The 27,483-nt window shown below is 37.0% G+C and overlaps 1 protein-coding gene across 4 annotated transcripts in view; it reads left to right on the plus strand.

Moving 5' to 3' along the window:
* kif20b (kinesin family member 20B) overlaps window positions 1-27,483 on the plus strand; it is a 59,954-nt gene that overhangs the window by 18,517 nt on the left and 13,954 nt on the right. For all 4 annotated transcript variants that reach the window (XM_012966774.3, XM_012966778.3, XM_004915883.4 and 1 more), the window contains exons 9-28: window positions 741-852; window positions 1,585-1,656; window positions 2,697-2,843; window positions 2,997-3,159; window positions 3,737-4,015; window positions 4,122-4,261; window positions 5,603-5,744; window positions 8,908-9,115; window positions 10,117-10,178; window positions 11,529-11,648; window positions 12,399-12,516; window positions 16,250-17,390; window positions 19,173-19,311; window positions 20,523-20,645; window positions 23,337-23,397; window positions 23,977-24,102; window positions 24,280-24,413; window positions 25,786-25,941; window positions 26,351-26,527; window positions 27,024-27,146. In XM_012966774.3, the coding sequence (XP_012822228.2) occupies window positions 741-852; window positions 1,585-1,656; window positions 2,697-2,843; window positions 2,997-3,159; window positions 3,737-4,015; window positions 4,122-4,261; window positions 5,603-5,744; window positions 8,908-9,115; window positions 10,117-10,178; window positions 11,529-11,648; window positions 12,399-12,516; window positions 16,250-17,390; window positions 19,173-19,311; window positions 20,523-20,645; window positions 23,337-23,397; window positions 23,977-24,102; window positions 24,280-24,413; window positions 25,786-25,941; window positions 26,351-26,527; window positions 27,024-27,146 (3,743 nt within the window). The remainder of the gene's footprint in view (window positions 1-740; window positions 853-1,584; window positions 1,657-2,696; window positions 2,844-2,996; window positions 3,160-3,736; window positions 4,016-4,121; window positions 4,262-5,602; window positions 5,745-8,907; window positions 9,116-10,116; window positions 10,179-11,528; window positions 11,649-12,398; window positions 12,517-16,249; window positions 17,391-19,172; window positions 19,312-20,522; window positions 20,646-23,336; window positions 23,398-23,976; window positions 24,103-24,279; window positions 24,414-25,785; window positions 25,942-26,350; window positions 26,528-27,023; window positions 27,147-27,483) is intronic.

A 27,483-nucleotide genomic window follows, 5' to 3' on the forward strand; every position in this document is an offset into this window, starting at 1 on the left:
ATCCACAGGGGAGGAGGAGGCATATGGAATTTAAGGGTATATCTTAATATGACATAATTCTTTCACATATGAATGATGGTTGATATCCCCACAGTAAGGACCAAGCATTTGGGATTTTGCTGTGCTACCACCATTGTGATAAAATAGGTGTGGTTTGAAGTGGGTGTGGTTTCAAAAAGGGGAGTGGTCAAAACTGGCTTCCATTAGCTGCCCTCCACCATGTATGCTAGAGAAATTCCGGCCCTCGGCACCGTAGAAGTTGGACAGCACTGCACTAGGGAATAGAAGTTCAATAGCATTAAGTAAATAACACCTAGTGCCAATAAGTGTCTCCAAACCTAACCGACATGCATTTTTAATTAACCCATGGGTTGCTGAAACTTTTTTTTTGTTAAAGGTTAAATGGTTCAGTCTGTATTTCTGTCTTTATACACACCTATGGGATAAAAGCCACAACTCAAGGACAAGATTGCTTACTATAACAAGCTTTTGTACTGTACTGAGCATCATTACCGAATGTAAAAGATGTTTGCAGCAGAAGTAGTGTTTAGTGTTAGGCTGCAATTGCATTTATTTATATAATAATGCTTTAAATAGATGTTTTGCTTTTCTGTTACTACCATATTCTGCAAAAGTCACTTGTTTATCTGTAGGATCATAGTTCAAGGTCTTTTCTATATTTAATTCTTTACTGTTCCTCTCTAAAGCTGAATAAAATGTTTTCATTTTTATCTATGTAGATCTTCAGTGGATAGAAGTGTCTGATGCAACAGAGGCATGCAAAATTCTAGCTTTAGGGAAAAAATTCCAAAGCATTGCATATACAAAGCTGAACAGTTCATCTAGCAGGAGGTGAGTTCTGATCTAATAAACACCACCACTATTTTAATCAGGAAAAGTGAGTCTTTTTTCCCATTGATGATATCTGTAGCCAGATATCTGTTTAGGTGACCATACAGCGAGCATGTGCTGAATAAACATTCTGTACAAGTGGCTATCCTCGTGTATGGACACCTTTCAGTTCCACTTATGCCGGTGCACTATGAATTCACCAACATGGCACAGTTACAGTAAGTTTTCCAGCATGATCTGTGATCCAATAGAATTGGAGGATGACCAGTGAAAATAGCCCCCCAACCTGACATTGAAGTACACGTGGTTGGACACTATAATTACCCGTATCTTGGCTAAGATGGCAAGTTTTAGTTGCTAATTTGTAATAACGAACTGCTGTGTACTGTATAAGTCCCATGCATGTAAATTTATTTATATCTACTGAGGCCTGTTCCAGTGTGGTATTAAGTATACATTCTTAAAGAACTGGGTGATGCATATATGCACAGGGCGCTGTTTTATATGTGCATTACTTAATGTACCACAGAAATACAATTTTATTCCCATTATGTAATATTATAAATCATATATGTAATAAAATATGATTTAGCTATTAGTTTAGTATTCCGAAAATGGTTTATAGCAGGGGTTTGTTTTTCCAAAATTTCCTCTCGAGGGCAACTTCAGGATTGATATGTTACGGTATGTAAGTTATATGTTTCTTAATGAGGCTTTTCTGCATTCTTTTAGTCACAGCATCTTTACTGTTCGACTGTTAAAAATTGAAGATTCTGATATACCTCGAGTGTTGAAAGTCAGTGAGTAAGTGAATTAATTGCTTTATATTAAACCAGCTTAGGATGACAGTTGTATGTTGTTCCATCAGTGTTAAGCAAAAGTTTTTAGAACACTGCCTGCAGCATTACCCAGCAACTTTCTCACTGTTATATCTCTGCCCATACACCTTAAGATCCGCTCGCTTGGTGATGTCGCCAAGCGAGCAGATCTTCTCCTTATATCCCCCACCAACGGGTGGGTGATATCGGAAAAATCCAGGCTAATTCGATTGTTTGGCCCTGGCCCCTCTTAAAGGCATTAACAGAATCTGCCATTACAACAAAAAGAACATCCCTACCTATAATCCCATCTAATGTACTTGTACAGAGTAATCATGTCCCCTCGCAAGAACCTTTTTTTCCAGCGAAAACAACTCCAACCTAACAGTCTAACCTCATACCCCAGATCCTTCCCAATTAAGGATTCCCAACACACTACCATTAAGTGTATAACTTGCATAACTTTGCACTTGTCCACATTGAACCTCATTTTCCATTTTGCTGCTCAGTTTTCCAATTTTATCAAATCGCTCTGCAAACTGCTAGCATCCTGCATTGAACTTATTGCTTTGCACAATTTAGGATCAGCAGAAAAAATAGAAACAGTACGCTCTATGCCCACCTCCAGGTAATTTATTAGATTAGAAGTGTTGCAGGAATTGCTGTAAAATCTCAGTCATAGGAACTTATCACTGTCACCAGTACTAATTCAGGGTTGTGTTGTTAGTTAATTTAAACATGGCCCTCCGGCTGAGCTTTTTTTTACAGTGTAGAACATTGACAGCTGTAAGGAGGAGAGTATTTCATTATTCTTGCTGGGCTGGCAGAGGGATGATCCTTTTATAGGCTTTTTTTATTGCTAGTCATAGAAACACCTGTTATAGGAATGTGTCAGTGGTAGAGCTGATTCTTGTATCGTAATAATGATTGTACTGGGCTTTCATCATTAGTCACTTGATGTTTATTTATTGAAAATGGCTCTAATTTACATAATGCTAGTTAAAATATGGTTCATTTTTCCCATAGATTGGCACTGTGTGATTTGGCCGGTTCTGAAAGATGTACAAAGACTCAAAATGAAGGAGAGAGACTAAAGGAAAGTGGCAATATAAATACATCCTTGCTTATTCTGGGCAAATGTATTAATGCACTGAAGACAAGTCAGCATTCAAAGTAGGTGTTAAACCATTTTTTGGTTATTACTGTTACACAGAGGAATACATAAAATAGCATTTATTTGTATAACATAATATGGTATTGTATGTGAAATTGTATTTGCCAGCGCACATCCTTCATCACTGCCCTTACCATCCTTTGTTTTTCTAGGGCTCATCAGCATGTCCCATTTCGGGAAAGCAAGCTTACACACTACCTACAAAGTTTTTTCAGTGGCAAAGGAAAAGTGTGCATGATTGTTAACATCTGTCAGTCAGCCTCTTCTTATGACGAGACCCTTAACGTTCTAAAATTCTCGGCTGTTGCTCAGAAGGTACGTGTCACCAGATGTACACATTGCTTTCAACAACATCAAAAGAAATTAATGGATGGACATTTAACTGCCTCTGTCAGTACTGACAATTTATGACAGGGGTATCCAACTGAAGGCCAGCAGGCCTGTTACACTGCTAATATTGCAGTGTGTAGTGGGAGTGCCCCCTGCTGTTTAAGCAGGGTTATGTTGGTCAGAATGCCAAAACCCAATTACTAAAACAGGAATCGTGTGCTGCATATGCTGCACTTAGCTGCTTAGGTCTATTCCTCCTGTCATATTAAACAATAGAAAAGTAAACAAGTTTTTGCTGTTCTAGGGACACATTACTGATATTAGCAGTGGGAAAAAAAGGCAAATATCATGAAATTGAAAAAAAATGCAAGTTAAATTTTTGTACTTTTTTTTTGCAAAATTCTTTACTTGCAGTCAAAAAGAGCTAGGTAGGTTCTTCTACTCCGAAATGTTTCTTTCTTTAACAGAGGATATCTTTGTATATTTTTTGAGAATTATTAAACTTAAAATAAAGCTGCTGTTTTTTCACTATGCTAATTCCCCTACCATAATGTTTAATTAGGTTCTTATCCTGGAGTCCTCTCAGAATTCAGAGGCTTATGGTCAGAGAAAAAGTGCTCGAGAGGTTTCATTCATAATCAACAATGCAGACAGCAAGGTATGGAACTCAAGAAAGCGAGCAACAGTGCAGTGGGATTCACGTCTTGAAGATGTGCCAGAAGATGGAAACAGTGAGGAGGATTCTGAGGAAGAGGAGTGCCTCGACTGTACCTATCAAGACGAGGAGGAGGATGACGGTGTTCAAGAAGATGAACTTGTTATTAAAAAAGATGCCTACCAGGTATGTGGACTTTTGGTCATTTTAACTATTCATGAAAAATAAATGTAAAGTTATAGAACACCTCATTAATGGATTTGTTAGCATGTCAGTTGATCTTTTTAATTAGAAACTACTGGACCTTGTAGAAGATTTAAAAACGAAGCTGGTGAATGAGAAAAAAGATAAACTCCTTATGGAATTAAAGATCCGTGAAGAGGTAGCGAAAGAATTTACTGAACATTTCATGCAACGAGAGAAGGACTTTAGGTAATGAGTACATGAATTTAGAAAACCGAGGTTGTAATCATGATGGTGCAGAAATCACCTGTGAGCCATTGCCCAAACCTTTTCTGATGTGTCAATTTACATTAATCATTTTCATTTTTTTGCTTTTACTGGTTATCTAAAAAATTATCTCCAGTAAGTGGGACATGCTAATAGAGTTTAAAAGTCACTTCAAATTTTAGATTACTATTTAGGGATCTTATGTGACTCCCATCAGGGTTAGGGTACAAGGAGCCGTGCGTCAGCCAATGCAATCCCATTCACTACTTAGTTTCTCTGCACTGTGTTGGCTTGTGTGCAGGTACACAGCGCAGATTTGACAAAAAAAAAAAAAAAAAAAAGCAAAATTTTGTATTTTCTCATTACGTCTCCACATAGCCCAGTGCAGATGGAAGCTCATCAACTTCTTTCAGTCTGCCAACATATGCAAGTGAGAAGCTGGGGCACAGCTCTGTGGGCCGTTGGCCTTGCCATTCCGTTATTTAATCTCCATGTATGTATGTAATTCCAGCTTGTATTTTAAAAACCATATATACTGTGTAGCTGGGTATTGGTTTTTGTATATAAATAAAAGAGTGCACATATTCTTTAAATTTCTCGCTTTTCCTTGTGTTCACTTAATCTTATTACTTTGCTTACCAGTTAAATGGTTAGAGTAGTTTTAGGGTTATTTGTAAATGTAACTGTATTATCTGTCTCTTACTATTCTCTCCACTGCTTGTTCTGACTGCCCATACCATTGTAGCATTGTATCAGTAGTCCGCTTTCCTCCAGAAAAAAAAGCATTTTTCGCAATGCTGTGGCTGCTCTTATTAACCTAGTTTAGTATAGTAGAATAACAGTAGTATGCAAGGCATTGTTTGTATTGGAGCCTTGGCTGGCGCACAGCTGATTTCTACTACGCTGATTTACAAATGATGTAAAAGTTTGAATTATATGGAACTTTCCAATTTTAATTAATTTTTTTTTTCTTATGTAAATATAAAAAAAAAAGTAGGGTGATCCCTAGAGGCTTACTATTGAACATGTTCATTTAAGGCTAAGACACATATGACTTTTGATTTGTCACTACTTATGGCTGTAAGCATACCACTTCAACCTGTCACAGATTGACAAGAGTGGAATGAAGAGCAGTGTTGTTTGGACCCATGACTTGCTTAAAAATGCTCCAGCTGCTGTTATTATTTATTATGTGATAATGGTGGGTACTGGGCAACATGTACCATTTCCTATGCAAAAGAATAGGGAGCGAATAATCAGCCTGAGAATTATAAAGTAACTGAAGTAAAAAGCTTATAATTTGCATTGTTGTTTCTACTTTAGTGAACACTTAGAAAAAGAAAAAGAGTTGATGGAGGAACGATGTGATGAAAGAATAGAAATTTTCCAAGATTTGGTGAGAAAATGTTCTAAGAGTGAGGATGAAGGAGAAGAAGATGAAAATAGAGACAATACAGCAGACCAGGTACATTTTCTCCTAAATACAGTTTTGAATTTGTGTAAGTATGATTTGATTGTACCCATTTCTTACCAGAATTTCCTTTCCAGACGTCATGCATCATTCGCCCTTACATTTTTAGTTACAGTCAGACTGCCTAAAACAGGAAAACTGTTAGAAACATGTATTACGGTATTACTTGCATTGTCTTTCTCAAATGTGAGGCTGGACACAAACCAAAAAATCATGACCAAACATTGCAATGTAGCTCAATTTGGTTAAAGGAACAGTAACACCAAAAAATGAAAGTGTATAAAAGTAACTAAAATATAATGTGCTGCTGCCCTGCACTGGTAAAAGTGTGTTTACTTTAGAAAGTCTACTATAATTTATATAAATAAGCTGCTGTGTAGCCATGGGGGCAGCCATTCAAAGGAGAAAAGGCACAGGCACATAGCAGATAACAGATAAAACACTATTGTATTCTACAGAGCTTATCTGTTATCTGCAATGTAACCTGTGCCTTTTCTCCTTTTTTCCAGCTTGAATGGCTGTCCTCGTGGCTACACAGCAGCTTATCATATAAATTATTGTAGAGTTACTGTAGCAAACACACCAGTTTTACCAGTGCAGGGCAACAGTGCATTATATTTTTATTACTTTAAAGCTCTTTCATTTTTTGGTGTTACGGTACGGTTGAATCATAAAGTCAAAAACTTGCTGTATGATGGTGGCTTAAACTGGATTTAAAGTAGCTGCTGAGCATGTTAAGCTGTCCGTACATGGGGTGCCCACCAGAGGGGCAGATATGTGCAGGCATGCATGTGCACCAAGGCTTATAGGATTGTTTGGTCAGATAATATTAGGCGCCTGTGAAGAGCTGTTAAGGTAGGACTGACGAAGGGAGGGTGTATCTCCCCCCCCCCCCCCCCCCCCCCCCCCCGAAACGTTGATCAAGGTGGTCACAATAAATGGGGTAAGCTCCCCGACTGCATATATTTGTGTGTGCTGCTCCGTTACAAAAACAGTTCTATCGAGGACTGTATTAATGCCACAGACCAGTTCTTCCCTGTTCTGGTATGTTTATCTGAACTGAAGCTGGCAAACACTGAAAGATCTGCTCGTTTAGCAAAGTCTCCAAACATGCTGATATTTCCCAGATATGCCTATTTCCCAATATTTTTCAATCAGGCCAATCAGTTGGATCATGTTGATGGGATGAGGGCCACATCAACTTGCTGATGGGCTCCTTCCCCCGACATTGCCAAGCGAGCGGATCTGCTCGTGTATGGCCACCTTAAAGTCAATTGCTCTGCTATAGGCAAAGTACTTATTGTGTAGTTTTGTATGTTTGTTTGTTTTATAATTTATGAGTGATGATTGCAGCCATGCCCATTAAAAAAAAGTGGTTTTAATAGGCATTCACACCAAGTTTTACAGTAACTATAGGGCTTTTCAATGTCTGCTGGAAACTTATTTTTAATTTAAAAACAAGTGAATGTGAACTATAGCTTTTCATCTAAGGATATCAGCAGCCCTCTGAAAATAACATTTTTATCATGCTTTCTTTGTCCTCCTTTACTTTTTAATTTTTGTTTTTGTGTCAGGTCAAATAAATGATTTTGTCCTTTTGATGCGCTGTTCTTGCATGACAGCAGTAACTGAAAGCACATTAAGATGTCATTTGTCTGATCTGTTCCGCTAAGAGATTTTTCAAATACACCATAATTATTATTGGAGGTAGCGTGGGACACAATGCAGGTCTTATCAAATTCTTTCACAGGTTACTTTTAATGCCATCAAATTAAAGAAGGAAAAAATATATTCCCTTCACATATTAACCTTAGCTGTCAGTTTGTGAAATATTAATTTAGCAATCCTGTCATATTATTAAACTGACTCATAGCTACTTTCCTTTTGTGTGTGCTTTATACATTGTGCATGGAAAAAACTACTTGCTGTTAAACTCTGTGCCAATTATTTTTGCCCTTACCCAAGCATGCAACATTACAATGATGTTTATCTTACGTATTGTAGTTTATACATATTATATAGACATTTTATTGGAAGTTATGGGTTACTGGATACATGTGTGATCCATAAATGTAAATGTTTGTGTATCTGATCAGTTTTGAACGCTTCTATACCCACAAAGTTTAATTGATTATTGTGAATAATACCCAGGGTTCTTTAAACAAGATGGTATTATATTCTTTCACTCTGTATGGTTGTACATGCAATTATAATACATTAATATTTGTTTGAACCACAAACTGGTTGTGTTTGATTTGGTATCTATTTGGTATTCCTTGCACAGGGGCAGCTACATATATATAAATATACACAAAGGACTCAAATTAAATTTAAATTAAGTCTTAATTTTTTAGTGTACTTTTTTGCCATTTCTGCATATCCCCAGGTTTCAAATGGAGGTTGCTGACCCTGTTGGTTAATAACTATTAGTGGCTACAACTTGATGTTTTTCTTTTTATTAATCTTTCTAATCAGGCCATGTCCAGTTTATGTTTCAGTCTCTTATTCAAGCCACTGCCTGGTTGCTAGGGTAAACCCTAGAAACCAGGTAAATGCTGAATTTCTAAACTAAACCATTGCTGAACAAAAATCACATAAGGACAATTACAGTTTGTCTCAGAATAGCACAAATTTACATCATACTAAAATTTCATTTAGAGGTGAACTTAAGCATATTTGTAACTTCTTTATAGAACATAAGCTCTGCAACAAGTATCTAATAATAAAATACTTCTATACTTTTTCCAGTACATAAATAAAAAAGGAATGATACATCCCTGGAGGGAAGAAAAGTGTGTGTGTTTAAATATTTTAAACATTATGTGTATCTGTTTTGTTGGGTTGTGGGTTGGTTGCTAAGGGTTTCTGCCCGTGAGCAAATTTGCCCAGTGTTTGTAAATGAGCCTAGTTGTTTGCTATGCAGAAACCTTAGTAGTAAAAGTGTGAAACTCTACCCTTATTCTTGAGTTGTGAAGCTAATGTCAAGATATAAACCTGGGACCCTGTGAAAAATGTAAAAGAAACTCTTTATATCTATATAACATGGTTGTTAGCTTTGTATATCTTCTGGGATCTAAACTGGGCTACTTGTCTTTTTATAGTAGTCTGTGGTGTTCATTCTCATTTATTTATTTTTATATTGTTTCTACCCTGTTAGGTGGAACAGACCGACACACCCATTGATGGGCTCTTTATTTCCATGCAGAATGACCTGGCAGTAATAAAGAAGCAGGCAATGGATGCCCAGGTTCAAATTATATCAATTCCAGATGTTCCAGGCATAATTTCAAAGATGGAGCAAAAGCTGAAACAAATTTCTTGTGACCTTTCAAAAACACAAGAAGAACTAAAGAAAAAATCTTCTCGTAGGTTCCTCAAATATTTTCATCTTATATGGAGGCCATGTAGCCCAATGGAAATATGAGCTATGTTTTCTAGGACTGCAAATTCACATATTTGTGCATGGACACACACTTATTTATAGGACCCATGTTGAGTGGGGGAAAAACAGCAGGTTTCCAGAATAATGCATGTTTACTTATTGGCATGGGGATAAGCACTGCAAACATAAAATGTTTAGAATCTGAACCGTGATTTTGATGAGCTGGCATGGCATAAAAGACCAGACTTATGGTTTACTTTTATTGATTCCTAAGTAATTTCATGTAGCTGGAGTTTGCAGAAAATTCTGTTTATTGCTGCTGTTTGATAGATGACCGTTTCTATACTCTTAGCTCTGACACCTAGATTGCTCACCCAATTATACTGACTTACAGGACTATCAAACGTTTAGTGTCTCTTCCCTACAATTCAATTGCCTAGTCTAAGCCTAGCTCCATCAGAAAACAGATGCTTGTTTATTTTTGAGTTAGGGACTTTGCGTATTATGCACTAGTATGATTAATTAAAGTGCAAGGTAAGAGATGACACTGACAGCCGAATATTTGTAATAGGTTGGTATGAGGTTGTCCATTGGTTACCGTGGGGGTAAGTAGTCTCTTGGGCCACTGTCAGGACAAAAACTGTTCTGGTTCATTTTTAAGCAGCACATAGTGAGTGAGCTTCTAACTTTTTTACTCAGTGTCAGTTCTCTTATATCACTGAATGAGATAACGAAAAAAGCTTTTCAGTGATTGAGAGGTGGTAATTTGTTGAGTAAGCTAGTACTTGATTTTGCTGTATTACACCTGTGGATAAAAACCCTAATTTTATGGATTATAGAGATCCTTCATTAGCTGAGAAACAAGCAGTTATTAACAAACTGTGCCTGAGTGTAACTTGTAAGTGGTGGTTGGGGTCTATAACTTTACACAAACCCATGAGTCATTGAAATCTGGCTAATTCACTCTTCTAATTCTCCTTATAGAACTAGAAATCCAGATTGCAAAATGCAGCAGAGCAACCATTCAGTTGGAGGAAACTGAGAAAGTAAGGTTTTTTTTTTTTTTTGTTTTTTTTTTTCTTTATTTTCCAATGGATATCTTTTAGGTTGATAATTGTATCAATCAGGTGTTGACAGTTACAGGGCAAGACTTCTGGGTTCATTTCTTAGCAAGACCAGGTAACTGCATACTGTATAATGGCTTGTGTAGCCCAGTCTAACCACAAATCCACAGCTATTTGAGAGCAACTAGGTGATCTAGGGCTGGGCGATTTTTTTTTTTTTTTTTTAAACTATATTCATTTTTCAGATACCGCAATACCGGGGTGTCAGGGTACTCACCCGTGCGGCCCGGTCTTGCGCACGTCCAGGTGCGCGTGCGTCAAAGCGCACGTACATGTCAAAGCGTGCACGTCCGTGACGTGCTGACGGTGCCGGTTCTACGCATGCGTGGGGGGTATTTAAAGCTATCAAACGCCTCCTCCTGTGCTATGTTGTCTGTGGCCTTGCCTGGGAAACTAAGCCTGCCTGATTTACGTTACGACTTTCTGTTGCCGATCCTTCGCTTGCCTGACTCTGATTTTCAATACTGCAGTAATTATTCTCTAATTTATTAGGAAATGGGGTTAACACCTAATCACGCAAGGAAAAAAAAAATACCGTCAAATACCGTGACACCGATATAATTTTGAAAAATACCGTGATATAAATTTTTGGTCATACCGCCCAGCTCTGAGGTGATCCATGTTCTCCGTAAGCAGATACCCTCTTTTATGTATCTCTGCCAGTCCATTTAGTTTTGAGCGCCATGAGAATTATCTGATTATTGTCTCAGATAAATGCAAGCCTATTACTTGTGTCATGATCAAATGTAATATTACATCATATATTTATTACATTTATTTTAAAGGGGACATATTGTCTAAAAACGAATGTGCTAGTGCATTATACTCCTCTAAATATAAAAGGTTTGTGATTGGAAGGTTGGGTTTAGGGCTGATTTATTGAGAATTTCTCCTAAAACCCCAGTTGTTCCACTTCCTGCTGCCTCCTTTCCTAGCCTTTCAGGGGAACTGGCAGTGCTCAGCATAGTGCATTGTACTGTACACTAGGTGACCCTGATAGGCAAATGAAGTCTATCTTTCCTTGTGTTAGTGCAGGACTGTGTTTGGCTAACCCTCGAATATTGTGCTTCTGGCAGGGACCCTAGAACATGCTGACCCCTCTTTTTTGCTATAACCATTGTAGATTTATAGGGAGCTCCAATAAAGGGGCCATTTTTAAAGTTGGTGATCATTTTTTGCCTATAGTAAAAGCTGATGTATATCATGTATTATTGCCATCAATTAGGGGGATTTGTACTTATGCTATATTTCGCTTTTTTTTTTTTCTTAAAGAAACTTTCTTCAAACAAGCAGCAAATTGATCAGCTTGTGAGTATGATCGAACAAAAGGAATCTGCAATCGACAGGTTAAAAGATCTTGTCTCCCACTGGGAAGCTAAATGTGAGGACTATGTAAGTAAACATTGTGTCCAACCACTTAAATATATATGGATTTTTTCTGTTGTTTTAAATATACCATGCAGTCTTGCTATGAACACACTCATAGTGGTTTCCATTGATCCCTCAATGACCTTCTGAGTAAAGCAGCCATATAAAAGTTTCCACTCTGCATTAATACAAAATGTGACGGAGGGAAAGTTATTTTTCTACATTCAGGTATAAACGCCCATTTAGGTGTGTATTTTATATTTAATGAATTTCCTTTTATATTTTATGCCCCAGACACCTATAACCATGCATAAAGTTAAATAGGTCATGTTCTGATTTGTACTCCTCTGGCAGTGGATTTGAGTGTTGTAATTAGGGATGCAATGAATCCAGGATTCAGTTTGGGGTTCTGACAAGATTCGGCCTTAAAATCATGTGACTTTTTGTCATGCAAACACATGAAAAGCTGAAAACGTTTAACCCTTCCGTGGCCTAATTTTCATATGCAAATTAGAATTCGCTCATGAAGGGGTTTGGCCGAATCCAAAAAAAGTAGATTCGGTGCATCCCTAGTTGTGATGTTTCTCTGTTTTCATCATTTTATGTTTGAAAAGTATACCAGGTATCCACAGTCTTACAGGCTGTTGGAAAATGTTTGATTTGTAGTTTAGCAACAACTATAGACTCAAGAGGTACAGAATGCTGGTTTGGTGAAAGCTTTTATGCTTGGTTCCAATCCTGAGCTCTTCACATATACTTTGTCTTGTCATACAGGAGAAAACTGTGAATGGCATCAAAGGAGAGATGATTAAGGTCAATACCAGTGCAGCTGGCAGGAAGCGTCCACCAGAGGACCACCAGTGCCCTGAGGAACAGCCCCCTTCAAAGAAAGGTATCTGCTCAGAGCAGCAAAGCATGAAAAACCCATTTTCCTATGTGTCAATGCAGAGACAGAATGCAGCCAATCGAAAACGTTATCGTCTTAAAAGAAGAAAGTCTGCCACATCAAATGATGTAAAATGGAGATAGCCTATGCACTGGAATAGTTTGTTTCAGCTACTTGACTATTAATGTGTTTTCCTTATAATAAAATATTTAATTTTTCTATATTCTGCTTCTGCCTCTACTGCTTCTGTGTTTATTAACCGCTATATGTTCATACTAAACATCTTCGTAGCTTTTAGAGTAAAGGAACTCTAGCCTAAAATACTAATTGCAGATTCTAATGTATACCAAACCATTAAAATTGGATATAAGTTAACAACTTGCAATTTTTTGTTACGGTTTGGGAACATAAAAAGGTTTGCAAATGGGAGAAAACACCTTTTTGTTTTCAGGCTGAGTTGGCCTTTATTCTTCCCTTTACAATTAAAGAATAAATACTCTTATAGAATCAAGTGCCCCTTTTAAAAAGCTGGTAATGCATTTTGTTTGGCATCCTTAGTGATTCTAGTCTTGAGCCCTACCCCCAGGTTGGCGCTTCTGGGCACTTTACACAAAGCGTAGCCAATGCCATCTTACCCTAGTTATCATCTATGTAAGTTCTATTATTTGAAAATATACAGGGGGGAGTACATGTCTATATACATTTGTTCTGCAAATTCCTTTTTAAAAAAAAATAAATGAATAAATAACTTTGTATAAACAAACCCATCCCTTTCACCAGATTAACTCCATAAAGAGTTCATTATGCATAGGGTGTATGGCTAATAGAACACACATCGCTTATCTGATGGCTGAAAAATGCCTGTGCCCGCCACCCACTTCTACGAAAATAGCAGTCAACAATATGAGCTGTGTATGTATTTTTACAGTTGAAATTATAATTGGTTTTGTGCACTTTTCTGCTTTCTTTTGCATGGACTGACCTTAGATTAGACATTTATATAGACTAACTTTAAATTCATTAACCCATCTTTGTCTGCATACCTGCTTTTTTGTGTTTGAAACTTCATGCAGCTTTTGGCTACTGTCTCACCTGTCTAGTAACCCACTGCCGAGCTATGAAGACTTCTTCATAGCTGAACGTTTTTTCGCTGTTGAGTTTTTTGGATCAGTTGCTTCTAAGCCCATTTGTGTCTTTCAGAAACTTATAGCAATATGAATTTACAATGTCTGTACTTGTCTTAGGAGTATTATTAGCTTAAAAGAGAAATGTTTGCTTGTCTGTAACACAGGCTGTGGGCAACCTGTAGATGTTCGCTCTTGCTATGGTAAGTATTTCCATTGTAAGCCATCTTTTCAGTATTATATGATGCTGAAAGTGAAAATATTAGGATAAGCAAAGAATAAAAAGAAATCATATCTCATATATTTCAGGGTTGAATTTTGATTTATATGGCTGATAACCAGTGCTACCCTAGTGTTTAGCTCAAATCTATGAGTAAACGAAATAACTTGTTTTCAACAGAAAATACGTATTTTGAAATCTATGACTGCCCCTCTTTCTTGGCCATGGCACCATTAATGAAAGACAGATCTATTTTGCTATAACCCTCACATTATTTTTGTAAGAGGTTTAACACTTCAGTGGATAAAGGATGTTGTGGCCAAACTGCCTAACAACAATAATAGTTCAGACAAGCTAAATCAATAACTCCTTTAGAAAACAGAAAACATATCTTTTAGTTCTTAATGTTTTAATTTAGAAGAATAAAAACATAATAACTAATAAACAAACAAATGAATGAATGCAAATGAAAAAAATGTTAAGTATTTTTGGGAACTTTGACTTAATCATGCATGCAAATTGTAGTGGATGCTTAAAGGAGAAGGAAAGGGATAGTCACGGGGGCCAATATATTTGGCACCTCCCAGTGGTGATAATAGCTTATCTGATAGATGCTCCTTTGCTGAAAAGTGCACCGTACCAGGGGTACTGAACTTAAAGGGACAGTAACATCAAAAATTTAAATTGTTTTAAAGTAATTAAAATATAATGTGCTGTTGCTCTGCAAAAAAATAGTTTTTGCTACAGAAAAGCTACTATATAAATAAGCTGCTGTGTAGCCATGGGGGCAGCCATTCAAGCTGGAAAAAAGGAGAAAAGGCACAGGTTACATAGTAGATAAGCCCCATATAATGGTGGTTTGTCTGTTATCTGCTAAGTAACCTGTGCCTTTTCTCCTTTGAATGGCTGCCCCCATGGCTACACAGCAGCTTACTTATATAAACTATAGTAGTCTTTCTGAGGCAAACACACCAGTTGTAGCAATGCAGGGCAACAGTACATTATATTGTAATTACTTTTATACATTGGTGTTACTGTTCCTTTAAAACAAAAGGCCAACTTTTAACTTTTCTGTGCATGCCGGAGAGAATATAGAAGAAGTGGGAAAAGATTACAGCATGGTGCCTCACATTTGGCACTCCACTGTCATTTTATCTTTTTTTCTGCTTTAATAATTTTGTATTCACAGATAGATTTTATTATTTATTATTGTTTTAAAGATAGAAATGGTTTAATAATTTGCTTCCTCAGTCTGATGTCTATTTCTATATGTTATATAAATGTATGCTGGATAGAGATGGTTCCCATTTGAGAGTAATGGCACACAGAACCAATGCCACTTTTTTGCCACCCACACAATTCCCAGCTCGGTGGCAGGGGCAGCAAACTCTTGCACCTTTGTAAATGCACATCCATTAGTGGATGGTAATATCTAGACCCTGTTAATGGCCTGTTAATGTTCTTGTGAGTCAGGCATGTGCTAACTCTTTGTGATCCATTGCACTAAATGGTGCAGTGTGAAGGTAAACTGCTAGGTTAATCAAACTACAAGCCATTTTGAAATATATTAACAATTTTTCCACCACTGTTTTGCAGTTGTAGAGAAGCATAGCTCAGATTAGATGACTCTCATTCTGAAGATATGATAAGTGGTTAATTACAGTACAGTAAATATTTGCGCTTGCACTGGGAGAGCAGAAATAGCAATGCTGTAGTAATTAATGCTTGTGGAGGACCCTAAGAAGGTGGTTTTGCTTAAGTTTTGGTGTGGGTGTCAGTGCCCTCTAGAAGTCCTGCATTAAAAATCAAGTGGGACAATGGATGCAAAATCCATTTTTTGATTATCCAGCTTATGTTAGATCCCCACTTTTACAGGGAACTTCTGGCAGAAGCCACAGAGGCTAAGATCAGGCCTGGAAGTTCAGGCAACTTTACCACTTGTAATTAAATATAACTCTAGTGTCATCACCAGCTTGAATAGGCCTATAGGCCTTGTGCTGGGCATGAGTTGGATAGCATTGTTTTAATTATGAGTTTGTCTATATTGTCGCCTTCTCTAAGTGTATAGTTATTTATTTATTTATTTTGCATAGTCAAGAACTTTTTTGGTTGTATATTTTTCTTTGCAGTTTTTGTGCTGCCTATTGAATGTATATGTTTGTAAAATATTTCTGTGTTTATAAATATATATTTGCCACTCCTCAAGTTCTTTATTTAGACGTAACCTATCTTTCTGCGTGGCACTGTTTTTTTTATTGTGTTTTGTATAACCTATTATCCCCACTGCCTGAATTGTACTGCATCCCCAGGGATAATCACAGGCTTCCTTTGTGTCATCTCTCCACATCATGTGCACTCCTTTAACAAAAATGTTCACCTTTTTTCCTATTTATAGAATTTGCTGAAGTTATTGACACACACAGACCAGCAGCCCTTAAACAAACACATGTCAATAACAATAGCAAGGAGCCAGCCATTCAACAAGAAGTGGAAGGTCTGCGAGTAGAAACGGAAAATTACAAAACACAAATCCATAATCTTAACTGTAGCGTTTCTTTGTTGGAAGAGAAACTTGCTAGAAGTGAAGAACAGGTCACTGAGATGAAGTCCAAAAACCAGACTCTGATCTCCGAACTGCAGGCATGTAACGATCGTACCTTTAGCCTAGAGGGGACAGTCAAAATGCTGATGCAGGAGTTAGATCAGAATAAACTGAACTCTGCCAACAAAGTGGCACAAATCAGAACTATCCAAAATAAACTGGATGAGATTGGCAAGAGGGTGGACATTCAAGGCAAAGCAGACGAAGATTTTTCTAATATACATGATCTAGTCGAGGAATGCAACCAGAAGAATTGCCAATTAGATAATCTAAAAGAAAGCAATTCTGCAAAAGTCAGCTCTAACAGGGAAAGTACTTTTTACAGTGCCATTGATGGTTTGTGGAAAAAGTGCCAGGAAGTTCTTCAGGAGTCCAGTAAAAAAAAACATTTGATCCAAGAACTTGAACAAAAACTGGAGACATTAGACAAAGATATAAATACAATGAAAAATGAAAGAGAAGATTTACAGACTAAGTTAAATGCCCAAATCAGTACTCTAAATGAAAAGGATGACCTTATTGTACATCTCCGTAACCTCCTGTCAGAAAGGACTGATATTTTAGAGAACCAAAGAAATGAAGAAGCAGAGTCAGAGAAAGCGATCCAAGAGCTAAAAAATCAAGCAAATGCCAATGTGCAGCAGATAAAGGAGTTGCAATGCCTTTTAGATTCTTATAAAGAAAAATGTGAAAGTCTGAAATGTTTAGAAGAACAGAACAAAGCAAGTGCCTCTGACACTCTCCAGCTGGAACAGAACTTAAAAGAAGCACAAACAAAATACGAGGCTTATGAAAAGGATATAACAACATTAAATGAGGAGAACAGGAAACTAGGAAAAAATATAACAGAACTGCAAGAAAAACTTAATGCTGCGGAAAAGACAAGCAAAGACAAAGAGGAGCAAGTGGGACAGTCAGCTAAAGAAATAGAATTGTAAGTTTATAAGGCAGTCTGTTATTATTGAATAGTAACTATGTTATGTAGTACTACAGTGTTGCTTAGGGCAATGACTCATTAGTCGCCAGCGATAAACCTCTTCTACTGTGTGCAACTAATCTCCTTAAAATGCCTCCCCCCCCAACAATGTAAATCACCGGTGGCATGGGGCCGCGTGTGTGAAGTGGCTTAAAGTTGTCTCTTGGGAAAAATTTGGGCTTCTTCAGAATGTAGTTGCGTTGAGTATCATTCCACACCAATGATGATTCCCCATGTGTTGTCACCAGTGGTAGCTAAGATTTAGCACAGGCATCAAAGCTTCCCTTGTGTTATTTCCTTTACATCTCCAGTCCAGTTGTATGTTTGGGATGTCAGTCCCCCTACCATCTGTTTAATATAAGTGTTGTGTGCTTTTTTGGGGGGATTTAAAAAACAAAAATACATGTAGGTGTTAGAGATGTGCAACAGGAACATAGAAAGGTACATTATTTTCCTGTCCGTTGATGCTTCTGTGTTGCATCTATTGCCTTATTTTATTTAGATGCTTAGAGGTTTGCTAACTACAGCTTTGTTTACTATTATTTCACTTGTTAACCTCTATTAACTGCTATATGAGAACCATAGGTTTCCAAGTATGTTGTGTATTATCCATAGTTAGGTCGGTTAGGACCTAATTAGATGGAAGAAATGTTCACAATTCCTATTTTATTTTCATAGAATTGTGATATAGGGAGTTACGTAAATCTAGAACCTGTAACAAGGTGTAGAAAGTCTGGGAGATATAAAAGAAATATTGTTGACAGAACAGTTGTCCTTCCTTTGCACTTCCTACTGGAAATGTTTTTTAATTTTCAAGTTCTGTTCATTATTTGGGTGCTTTAAAACAGTATTACATTTTCATTACATACTGCCTCCCCCAATAGTTATGTGGAAGTGTTATGAGTTAGATGTGTTTTTTCCATTCAACTCAATAGAGCCAGATTAATGTAGATTAATGTATTGAAGAGGTGTTGCCATGTTAAAATTCTAATTAATAATCACAGTCTAAGGGCAGTGGCACACGTGGAGATAAATCGCCCGTGATAAATCTTTACTATTGCGGGCGACTTATCTTCTTGAAATGCCATCCCACCGGCAAGAATGTAAATCATCGCTTCAGTCGCTCGAAGTTGACTCTCAAGGAAACTTTTGGCGACTTCGGGAAACCGAAGCAACGCATATGCCATCCCATCGGCTATTTGCAACCTTTTTTTGTACAATAATAAAGGTGCGGGTATGGCCACCTTTAGTTTCATTTGTCATATTATCAGTTGCTTCCTTTAGGTGTTGAGAAGCTACCTGTGTATGTTCCAGAATATTACAAGCTCCTTTTGGGCTTATACATTTCATTTATTTACAGGGGCCTGCCTTCTCTAAAATATCTATTATTTAGTACATGATGTAACCAGAGCCCCTTGCTTTAATTCAATGTACAAATGGAAATAAATGTCAAGAAAATTCTGTCTGCAAAAAAAAAAAATCAGAAAGGGAAGTAAAACCCTTAACCTTATAAAAAGGGCAATTTATATTTAGGTTTCATAGATACAGTGTAAAATTGTATGCTAAAATTTAGGTATAGGTTCTCTTTTATTGGCAGTGGCTTTTAGTTGGTAGAGTGTATGGAATTATAAATATAGGTATGAAGTGATATGGCTTACTTCTAGAGATTGAAATAACTTCTGTTTGCATTATCCTGGATAAAATCAACTTCTTCCCTGTTATTCTTTTGTGTATCTTAAGGTTAAAAAAAGACCTTTCACAGCGAGCTAGTGAGCTTAAGGTTCTCCAGCTAGATCTCCAGAGGAAGGAAGAGGACTGCACTGAGCTGAAAGATAAACTAATGGATTCCAAGAAACAAATACAGCAGGTGGAAAAAGAGGTAGGTCATTTGCCATGATCTTTTTGTGAACAGAACCTAGTAAATAAAAAAAAAAAAATTAAAGTCTTGAACAGTGTCAAGTTTTGAATTGTATAGTATCTTAAAAGACCAGAGGATACCAAAGAAGTTAATGTATTCGATTGGCATTCCATACATGTAAAAGTAAAACTTTAATTTATCCTGGACCCACGTCTATTTTCTTATCTGCCTTTTTAAAGTGGGTCCTGCACAGTTCCTTGCAACTATATATAAGCAATATTTATGACGTTTCAGAATGACCTGCCAAAATTTGTATTTGTAAGAATATCATACTTTTTAGTGAATGTAAAGTATTATTCACTTCAGTGGGAAATGCCTGAAAGTGCTGTGTGTTACCTCAAAACTGGCCAAAATCTACAAGTACTGATGATATTGTTTGTTTCCCATTCATGTTGATTTCAGGTGTTTTTTTTTTTTTTTTTAGATAACTGAAATTGGCTTAATTGCTTGGTGTTTTAGGGTGTTACTAGCTTTAAAGGAGCAGTAACATCAAAACGTGAAAGTGTATTAAAGTAATTAAAATATAATTTACTGTTGCCCTTCACTGGTAAAGCTGTTCTGTTTTCTACAGAAACACTACTATAGTTTATATAAATTAACTGCTGTGTAGCCATGGGAGCAGCCATTTAAGATGGAAAAAAGGAGAAAAGGCACAGGTTACATAGTAGATAAAAGATAAGCTCTGTAGAATACAATGGGATTCTATCTGTTATCTGCCAGTGCCTTTTTTTCAGACCGAATGGCTACACAGCAACTTGTTTACATAAACCAGGGATCCCCAACATTTCTTACTACTGAGTCAAAGTCAAATGTAAAAAGACTTGGAGAGCAACACAAGCATCATAAAAGTTCATGGAGGTGCCAAATAAGGGCTAAGATTGGCTGTTAGGGGAGCCTCTATGCACCCTATCAGCTTACACGGGGCTTTATTAGGTAGTAAATCTTGTTTTTATTCAACCAAAACTTGCCACCAAGTCAGGAATTCAAATATAACTACCTGGTTTGGGGGCACTCAGAGCAACATACAAGAAAATACGCTTGTAGTTTTAAGAATAAAACTTTAAATGGTATAGTGAATTATTTGCTATGTAAACAGTATAATTTAGAAAGAAAAAGTACAAAAGTAAAGTAAAAATCATGACCGTATCAATTTATTTTTTTAACTTCATCAGGTCTCAGGGATGCGTGAGGAAAAACGTCTGCTAACCAACAAAGTTAATGAATATGAAAAACTAAAGAACCAAATGTCTCGTGAATTGGAAATGAAACAACGCACAATTCAACAACTTAAGAAGGTTTGGTGTATTTTTATGAAATTTAAATGTGTGGTCCACCTCAGCTGACCAGCTGGGAAGCAAAGTGAGCTTTATTTCAGTCTTTGTGAAATGGATTTTTTTTTTTTAAAGGAACAGTAACACCAAAAAATGAAAATGTATAAAAGTAACTAAAATATAATGTACTGCTGCCCTGCACTGGTAAAAGTTGTGTGTTTACTTCAGAAAGTCTACTATAATTTATATAAATAAGCTGCTATGTAGCCATGGAGGCAGCCATTCAAAGGAGAAAAGGCACAGGCACATAGCAGATAACAGATAAAACACTATTGTATTCTACAGAACTTATCTGTTATCTGCTATGTAACCTGTGCCTTTTCTCCTTTTTTCCAGCTTGAATGGCTGCCCCCGTGGCTACACAGCAGCTTATTATATAAATTATAGTAGTGTTACTGTAGCAAACACACCAGTTTTACCAGTGCAGGGCAACAGTGCATTATATTTTTATTACTTTAAAGCTCTTTCATTTTTTAGTGTTACTGTTCCTTTAATAACCGTACATAGTTATCACTGTATAGCTGGCTGTTCATGTCCAGTTTTGGCAAAATTATGCTCTACTGCCTTCTGTTCCTAGATGTCAGTTTGGGGGTTAGTTTTGACAAACCAATTTTTGTTCCTGTTGGACAGCAATTTACAGTTAATCTATCCAAATGAAATATCTTATCTGACAGTGAACCATGTTGGTGGGTGCAATAGCAGATGAGGAAGTTAGGCAGCCAATGGGCTGCCTATTTTAAGCATACCTTTAGACTTATCTTTGTATGTTTCACCTGGTATGCCTAAATTAGTGAATGTAAAGCACAGTGGGGACTCTCTTATGAACATCCGCAATTCTGTTCTTAGGCAGTAATCCATAGCAGCCAATCAATGATTACCTCATTTTAGCCGGCTGCAATCAGGCCAGGGGCACACCCAGAGATTTCTCTACGGCTGATCTGCTCCTGTCCACCAGTCAAACTTTAAACTATACATTTTCGCACAGAGATCCCCCCCCCTGGGGGATGAGATCAGATTGCCCAGCAGGGAAAACACAGTGTATGCCTTAAGCTGGCCATACACGTGGCGATCTGACGCTGTTCCGTGCGACCATCGGTCACACGAAACATCGTCAGATCCGCCACACACCATTCAGGGCTGAATCGGCAGGTAAGGAGGTAGAAACAATAGGATTTCTACCTCCTTCTGCCGATTCAGCGCTGAAGGGAGATTTCGGTCAAGCGCCTTCTATGGCGCCCGATCAAAATTTTCAAACTGGTCCGATATCAGCTGCTTCCTGCGATATCGGTCGACTCGCCGACATACCATGCATGCACCAAATATCGAACGAAACGAAGTTTCGTACGATATTATCGGTGCGTGTATGGCTACCTTAAGTCTAATGAAAGCAAATATTTGAATAGTTGCCATGGGTAACTGCCCAGTTGCAAGTGTGCCCAGTGGTGATAAATAAGCCCCAGTGACACAAACCTGTACTGCTTACTCTCTTGCTAAGTATTCCTTTTCTACCCCATTTCAAAGGACTAAATACAATTCTCGGCTTTATTTTATTGGTGTTTTCAATACATATGAGTTTAAAGGAACAGTAACACCAAAAAATAAAAGCATTTTAAAGTAATTGAAAAATAATGTATTGTTGCCCTGCACTGGTAAGACTGATCTGTTTGCTTTAGAAATGCTACTTGTAGCTTATATAAGCAAGCTGCTGTGTAGCCATGGAGGCAGCCATTCAAGCTGAAAAAGGAGAAAAGGCACAGGTTGCGAAGCAGATAAGCTCTGTGACAGAATGCAATGTTATTTTACAGACTGTATCTGTTATCTATATAACCTATGCCTCAAATGGCTGCCCCCATGGCTAGACTGCAGCTTGAAAACAATTATTTTTTGTTGTTACTGTGCTTTTAAAGGAAAACTATACCCCCAGATTGAATACTTTACTAACAGTTCATATAAAGTGGCCTATTAAAGAATCTTGCCAAACTGGAATAAATATATCTGTAAATATTACCTTTTTGCATCTTTTCCATTGAGCCACCATTTTGTGATGGTCTGTGTGCTCCCTCAGAGATCTTTACGAAGGGTAGAAGCACACCAATATACCGGCAATTCCTTTAACGCATTTATTGCAGAAAAAAGTGGCACAAGCTTTTGGGGGATATCCCCTTCTTCGGTTATATGGAATGGCTTGGTAGCAGCCGAGGAATTAAAGCACCCTATGTAGTGGTGTGTATGTAAGTGGTGTGCCGAAGATTCTTTCTATTTAACTCTCTCAGAGATCACCTGACAGGAAATAATGCAACTCTGACTGTAAAAGGAAGATGAGTGAAAGTAAAAGACAGTATTTTGTCCATTCTTTGGCTCATGTGAGCTAACATGTATGTGTGCCCTTTGTTTGTTTGTGTGCTTTGCGAACTAAAGGAGGCCCTTAGTTCTTAAAATGTCAGTTTTCTATTGAGAATTACCCAGTGGCACATACTACTTAAAAAGTATATTTTTCATGAAAATGCTTTATTTAGATGAAGCAGGGGTTTGTTCCCCTTGTACTATTATAGTATGATATAAAACCTACAGCGTTACACTGTACAGATGCAGTAGCTCTGTATAGAGATATACATAAATACAAATAATACTAATTGAAAATTCTTTTTTTGTTAGGAGTCTGCTGATAATGAGAAAAACGGTGATGTAATGCAGTTGTATCAGAAAGCTTGTCAAGGTAATTTGTTTATTTGCTTTAAACACATTTTCTCTTTGAAGTTAATTTGTCAGCTCAATGGTAAATTAGTTTTGACCATTCAGTGTATTTTCTTTTTTGTTCTACATCTCTCAAACATTGAATCCAGAAAACAGAATGATGACATCACTGGAAATCCTTATTCGCAGATTTAGTTTACAGGTTATTTATAGCTCTTATATACTTATGTTTCAGATGCTGTTAAAAGCACTACTAACATCTGTAATGCTAGCAACCATATTTAAATGTTTTACTAGGAAGCTGCTAAACAAATAGTTAAGCTTTTAAAATTGTGTGATTTTTACAATCCCTGCCTTTTTTTTAAAAAAAGCTTATAATAACAATGTGTTCTCATACTTTCTAAAGTTCATAACTATCTAAAGTGAATATGTCAGATTTAAAAATTGTGTAATCCAACTAAAGTGTGTATAGTAGTGACTCAAAGGCTGCATTTGATAGACTTGAGTTGTTTTAGCCTCATAATTGCTGTGTTCTTAAGCCTAAAGAGTATTGTGAGAGACCTGATGCATTGACACTCTTGTCCTGTACTTCTGTTTTTAGAGGCTCAAGAAAAAGAGAAGATAATTGAAGACATGAAAGAGACACTTATTGAGCAAGAACAGACTCAAGTAGAACAAGATCAAGTACTTGAGGCCAAAGAAGTAGAAGCAGAAAAATTATCTCAAGGTGTGTGCTTTGTCTCTCTTTTGCCTGCTGCTCAACACACGTGCATAGAAGTGTACTGAATAGATGGATTTAGCAACTGGCCTTGTAGCCGTGCACAATAAGTTATATGGAAATATTGTTCAGGGATGTTTTTTTACTACACTTTTAGTCTAATAGTGACATTTGTTTTATCTACAGAATTGGAGGAATGGAAACAAAAATATAAGGAGCTTGAGAATAATCTCTATAAAGGACAAGTCAAACCTGATTGCGAAACGAATAATGCAGAAAGAAATGAGGGTGAATTATCTAAGTTAAAGGATCAGTTAAAGGTACATGCATGGATAAAATTCCAATATTTATATCTACAAGGTAGAGGAGGGTGAATAGGTTTATTTGTAATAAATATGCTCTGCTTTCTTAGAAGGTGCACCTTGAAAAAGGTCCCAAAAGGGACCGAAACGTCGGTTGTACATGCAATTATAGTACACAAGAGATTTTTTGAAACACAAAGACCCTTGGTGCTGGCTGTTTTATTTTGATATTTATATGATATCCCGTGCATATATATATATATATATATATATATATATATATATATATATATATATATATATATATATATATATATATATATATATATAATCTTTCCTTGGTGTGTTTACAAGTCTGCAGCAAATGGAACATGTTAAAGTAATTTAATTTAATTGTCAGTCCTATTGGGCAATTAAGCAGACTCTACTAAACAGGAGCTAGTGTTTTTTTCTCTTTATACATCTTTTATTATTTTTATTGCCAAAATTGATACGTTCTGTTGCTACCCAGAAGAGTGTCATTATGTGAAAGAAAACTACAAATTTTACAGTGGGTTAAATGTCAGTTGGGGAGAAATAATTTTTAAAATGTTTTAATAGTGAATTCATAGATAATATGAGATTGTTGATTATGGATATTAATTGGCCTTATAATATTTCGATAAATTGCTTATAATAACTTTCTAATTATGGAGTTGACCTAAATGGGTGGGACAACTTGCAGCTTGTCTAAAGTTAGCTGTTACACATACATACATAAGTGTACTATTAGAGGACTAATTCCATGCATTTGCTTTGAATGGAGGCTGCAACTCTTAGAGATGGGACTGCAATCCTAAAATGATCCAACTGCAGTCCCTACAGCCTCTGTACCACTGCCTGATTAGTACAGTGGAAACTGCTTTCATTTACTTCTATTAAAGACTGATGGGATTACCAAATGTACAGTCCTGTCAGTGGCAGATTGTCATAGGGCCTTTCTAGGTGATTGCCTGGGGCCAATAGTTCAAAGTGTGCCACGGGGAGGCCACCTCCCAGGTAATTACTGTCCTTGACCTTTTGCCAGTGTGAAAAGTCAGATATGTGCATATTCAGTATCAGTAGAGCACAATGAACGTGAGTGCCATCGTTTTCATCTAAGATATAAAAATTGTATATGTTACCTCAGTATTTCTCTAGCGTCATTTTATTTGTGTGACTGTTTAGCCTGAACACTTCCATTGTTAATGTTAGCAGGATTTAACTTTATGCAAGTGGGTGTTTTAATAGTGTTAGAAATTCCGATTTATCTTAAGCATGCATGTGTATGTTAATCCCAGATGAAATAGTATATTACATGTATCTGTGCAATCTAATGTCTAGTTTATCATCATTCCCATTTATTTAAAAGGAACGTGAAGAAAAGAACAACACTGAGAGAAAGAAATGGCTAGAGGAGAAAATGAATCTTCTTGCTCAGGCTAAAGAATCCGAGACCCACAGGAATAAAGAGATGAGAAAATTCGCTGAGGAGCGAGAACGCTATAACAAACACCAAGCAGAGATGGTAGCTATTTCTTTTATATTACTTTTAGCTCCTACAGACAAACATGTTTTATATGTGTCTGCACTTTGGATGCCAGCCCATAACAAGTCAACTTATACTTATATCATATATCAATGTGAGTTTCTATACCTGGGTACATTATAAATACTGCTTTTCCTCATTATGGGCATGTGAATTTTATTATGGTCAGGGTATGGCCAGCTTTTATATTTTAGGTAAGACCTTATCTGGCCTAAATATACCTGATGAACCAAATATTATATTTAAGAACTGGCAAGTCAGAGACAATGCATAGTATGTCCCTATTACTACGTAGTGTCTATTTAAGCAAGTCTCCAACCACAATACGGTAACTATCTTACAGAAATTACAACTTGGTTCAATTATTAACACTTTTTGTTCTTGTTAGGAACACCTAACATTGCAGTTGACAGAAAAAGATAATACCTTACAGAAGTGGAGGGAAGAACGAGACCAGCTTCTTTCGGCACTGGAAATTCAGCTAAAAAGTCTGCTTTCCAGCAACATGGAAAAAGATAAAGAAATTGAAAACCTTAAAAAAAGTAGTACCTCAAGAACTCAGGAGGTAAGATTTCTAAGAGGGTAGCCAGTGTTCCGCAGTACTGAGCATGTAACACTTCAAATCCAGATTTCTGTTAATATTAAACCTAGTACATTCAGGTCTTCAGGTGGCCATACACGGGCCATTGTAGCTGCCGATATTGGTCCCTTAGACCGATTCGGCTGCTTATCGGCCCGTGTAGGGGCACCAACGACTGGCCTGCCTGACCGACATCTGGCCTGATATTGCCCTGATCTAGAGGATATGTTCCTGAAAACAATGCCATTTACACTGGACGTATAAGTGACATCTGTGACAGTTTACTCCAGGACAGACCGAAGTCATAAGAAATAATATAACTGCAGCAGGCACAGGAACCACAGAAGTTTCTCAAAATAGATTTCCTTTTTCTCCTAGCATTTCATAGATAAACATTACTCTTTGTTTTAATGTACAAATAGATAACATTTTATTAAGAATGCTGGTAGTGCACTAATAAGCATAATGTACTTTTCTATAGGAAGCTTCAGATGTGGCAGAGCTAAAGCGACTGCTTTCTGTACGAGAAGATGCTATTAAGGAATTACAGCAGAATCTTGCTAATTCACAGGACTCTAAGACTAATAAAACAGTAGCAAACCAGGTAAGAAGAAGAAGAAAAAAACCCCTCAAACTTTCTTCTTTAAGTGAAATTTCACCTGTTCTGTTCAGCTGCTATCTAGTTTGGAGTTTTAGTGCTATCTTGTTGCAGTTTACCATAGCAACCAGGCTTTGCTTGAGTGACTGCAAGATAAATATGAAATATATCTGAACAGAAGGATACATAACAAAAAGTAAAAAAATTGTAGCTTCAAAGTGCACCAATTTGAAAGCTAAGAGCAGGATGTAGGGTCACTTTCCCTGCCTACAACAGTTATCTGGGGTTTGGTAACACAAAAGTTAGAATCAGTGCATAGTGATGTAACTTGTGCCATATGACC

Source organism: Xenopus tropicalis, chromosome 7, assembly GCF_000004195.4.
Source record: "Xenopus tropicalis strain Nigerian chromosome 7, UCB_Xtro_10.0, whole genome shotgun sequence".
In the NCBI taxonomy this organism is placed as follows: Eukaryota; Metazoa; Chordata; class Amphibia; order Anura; family Pipidae; genus Xenopus; species Xenopus tropicalis.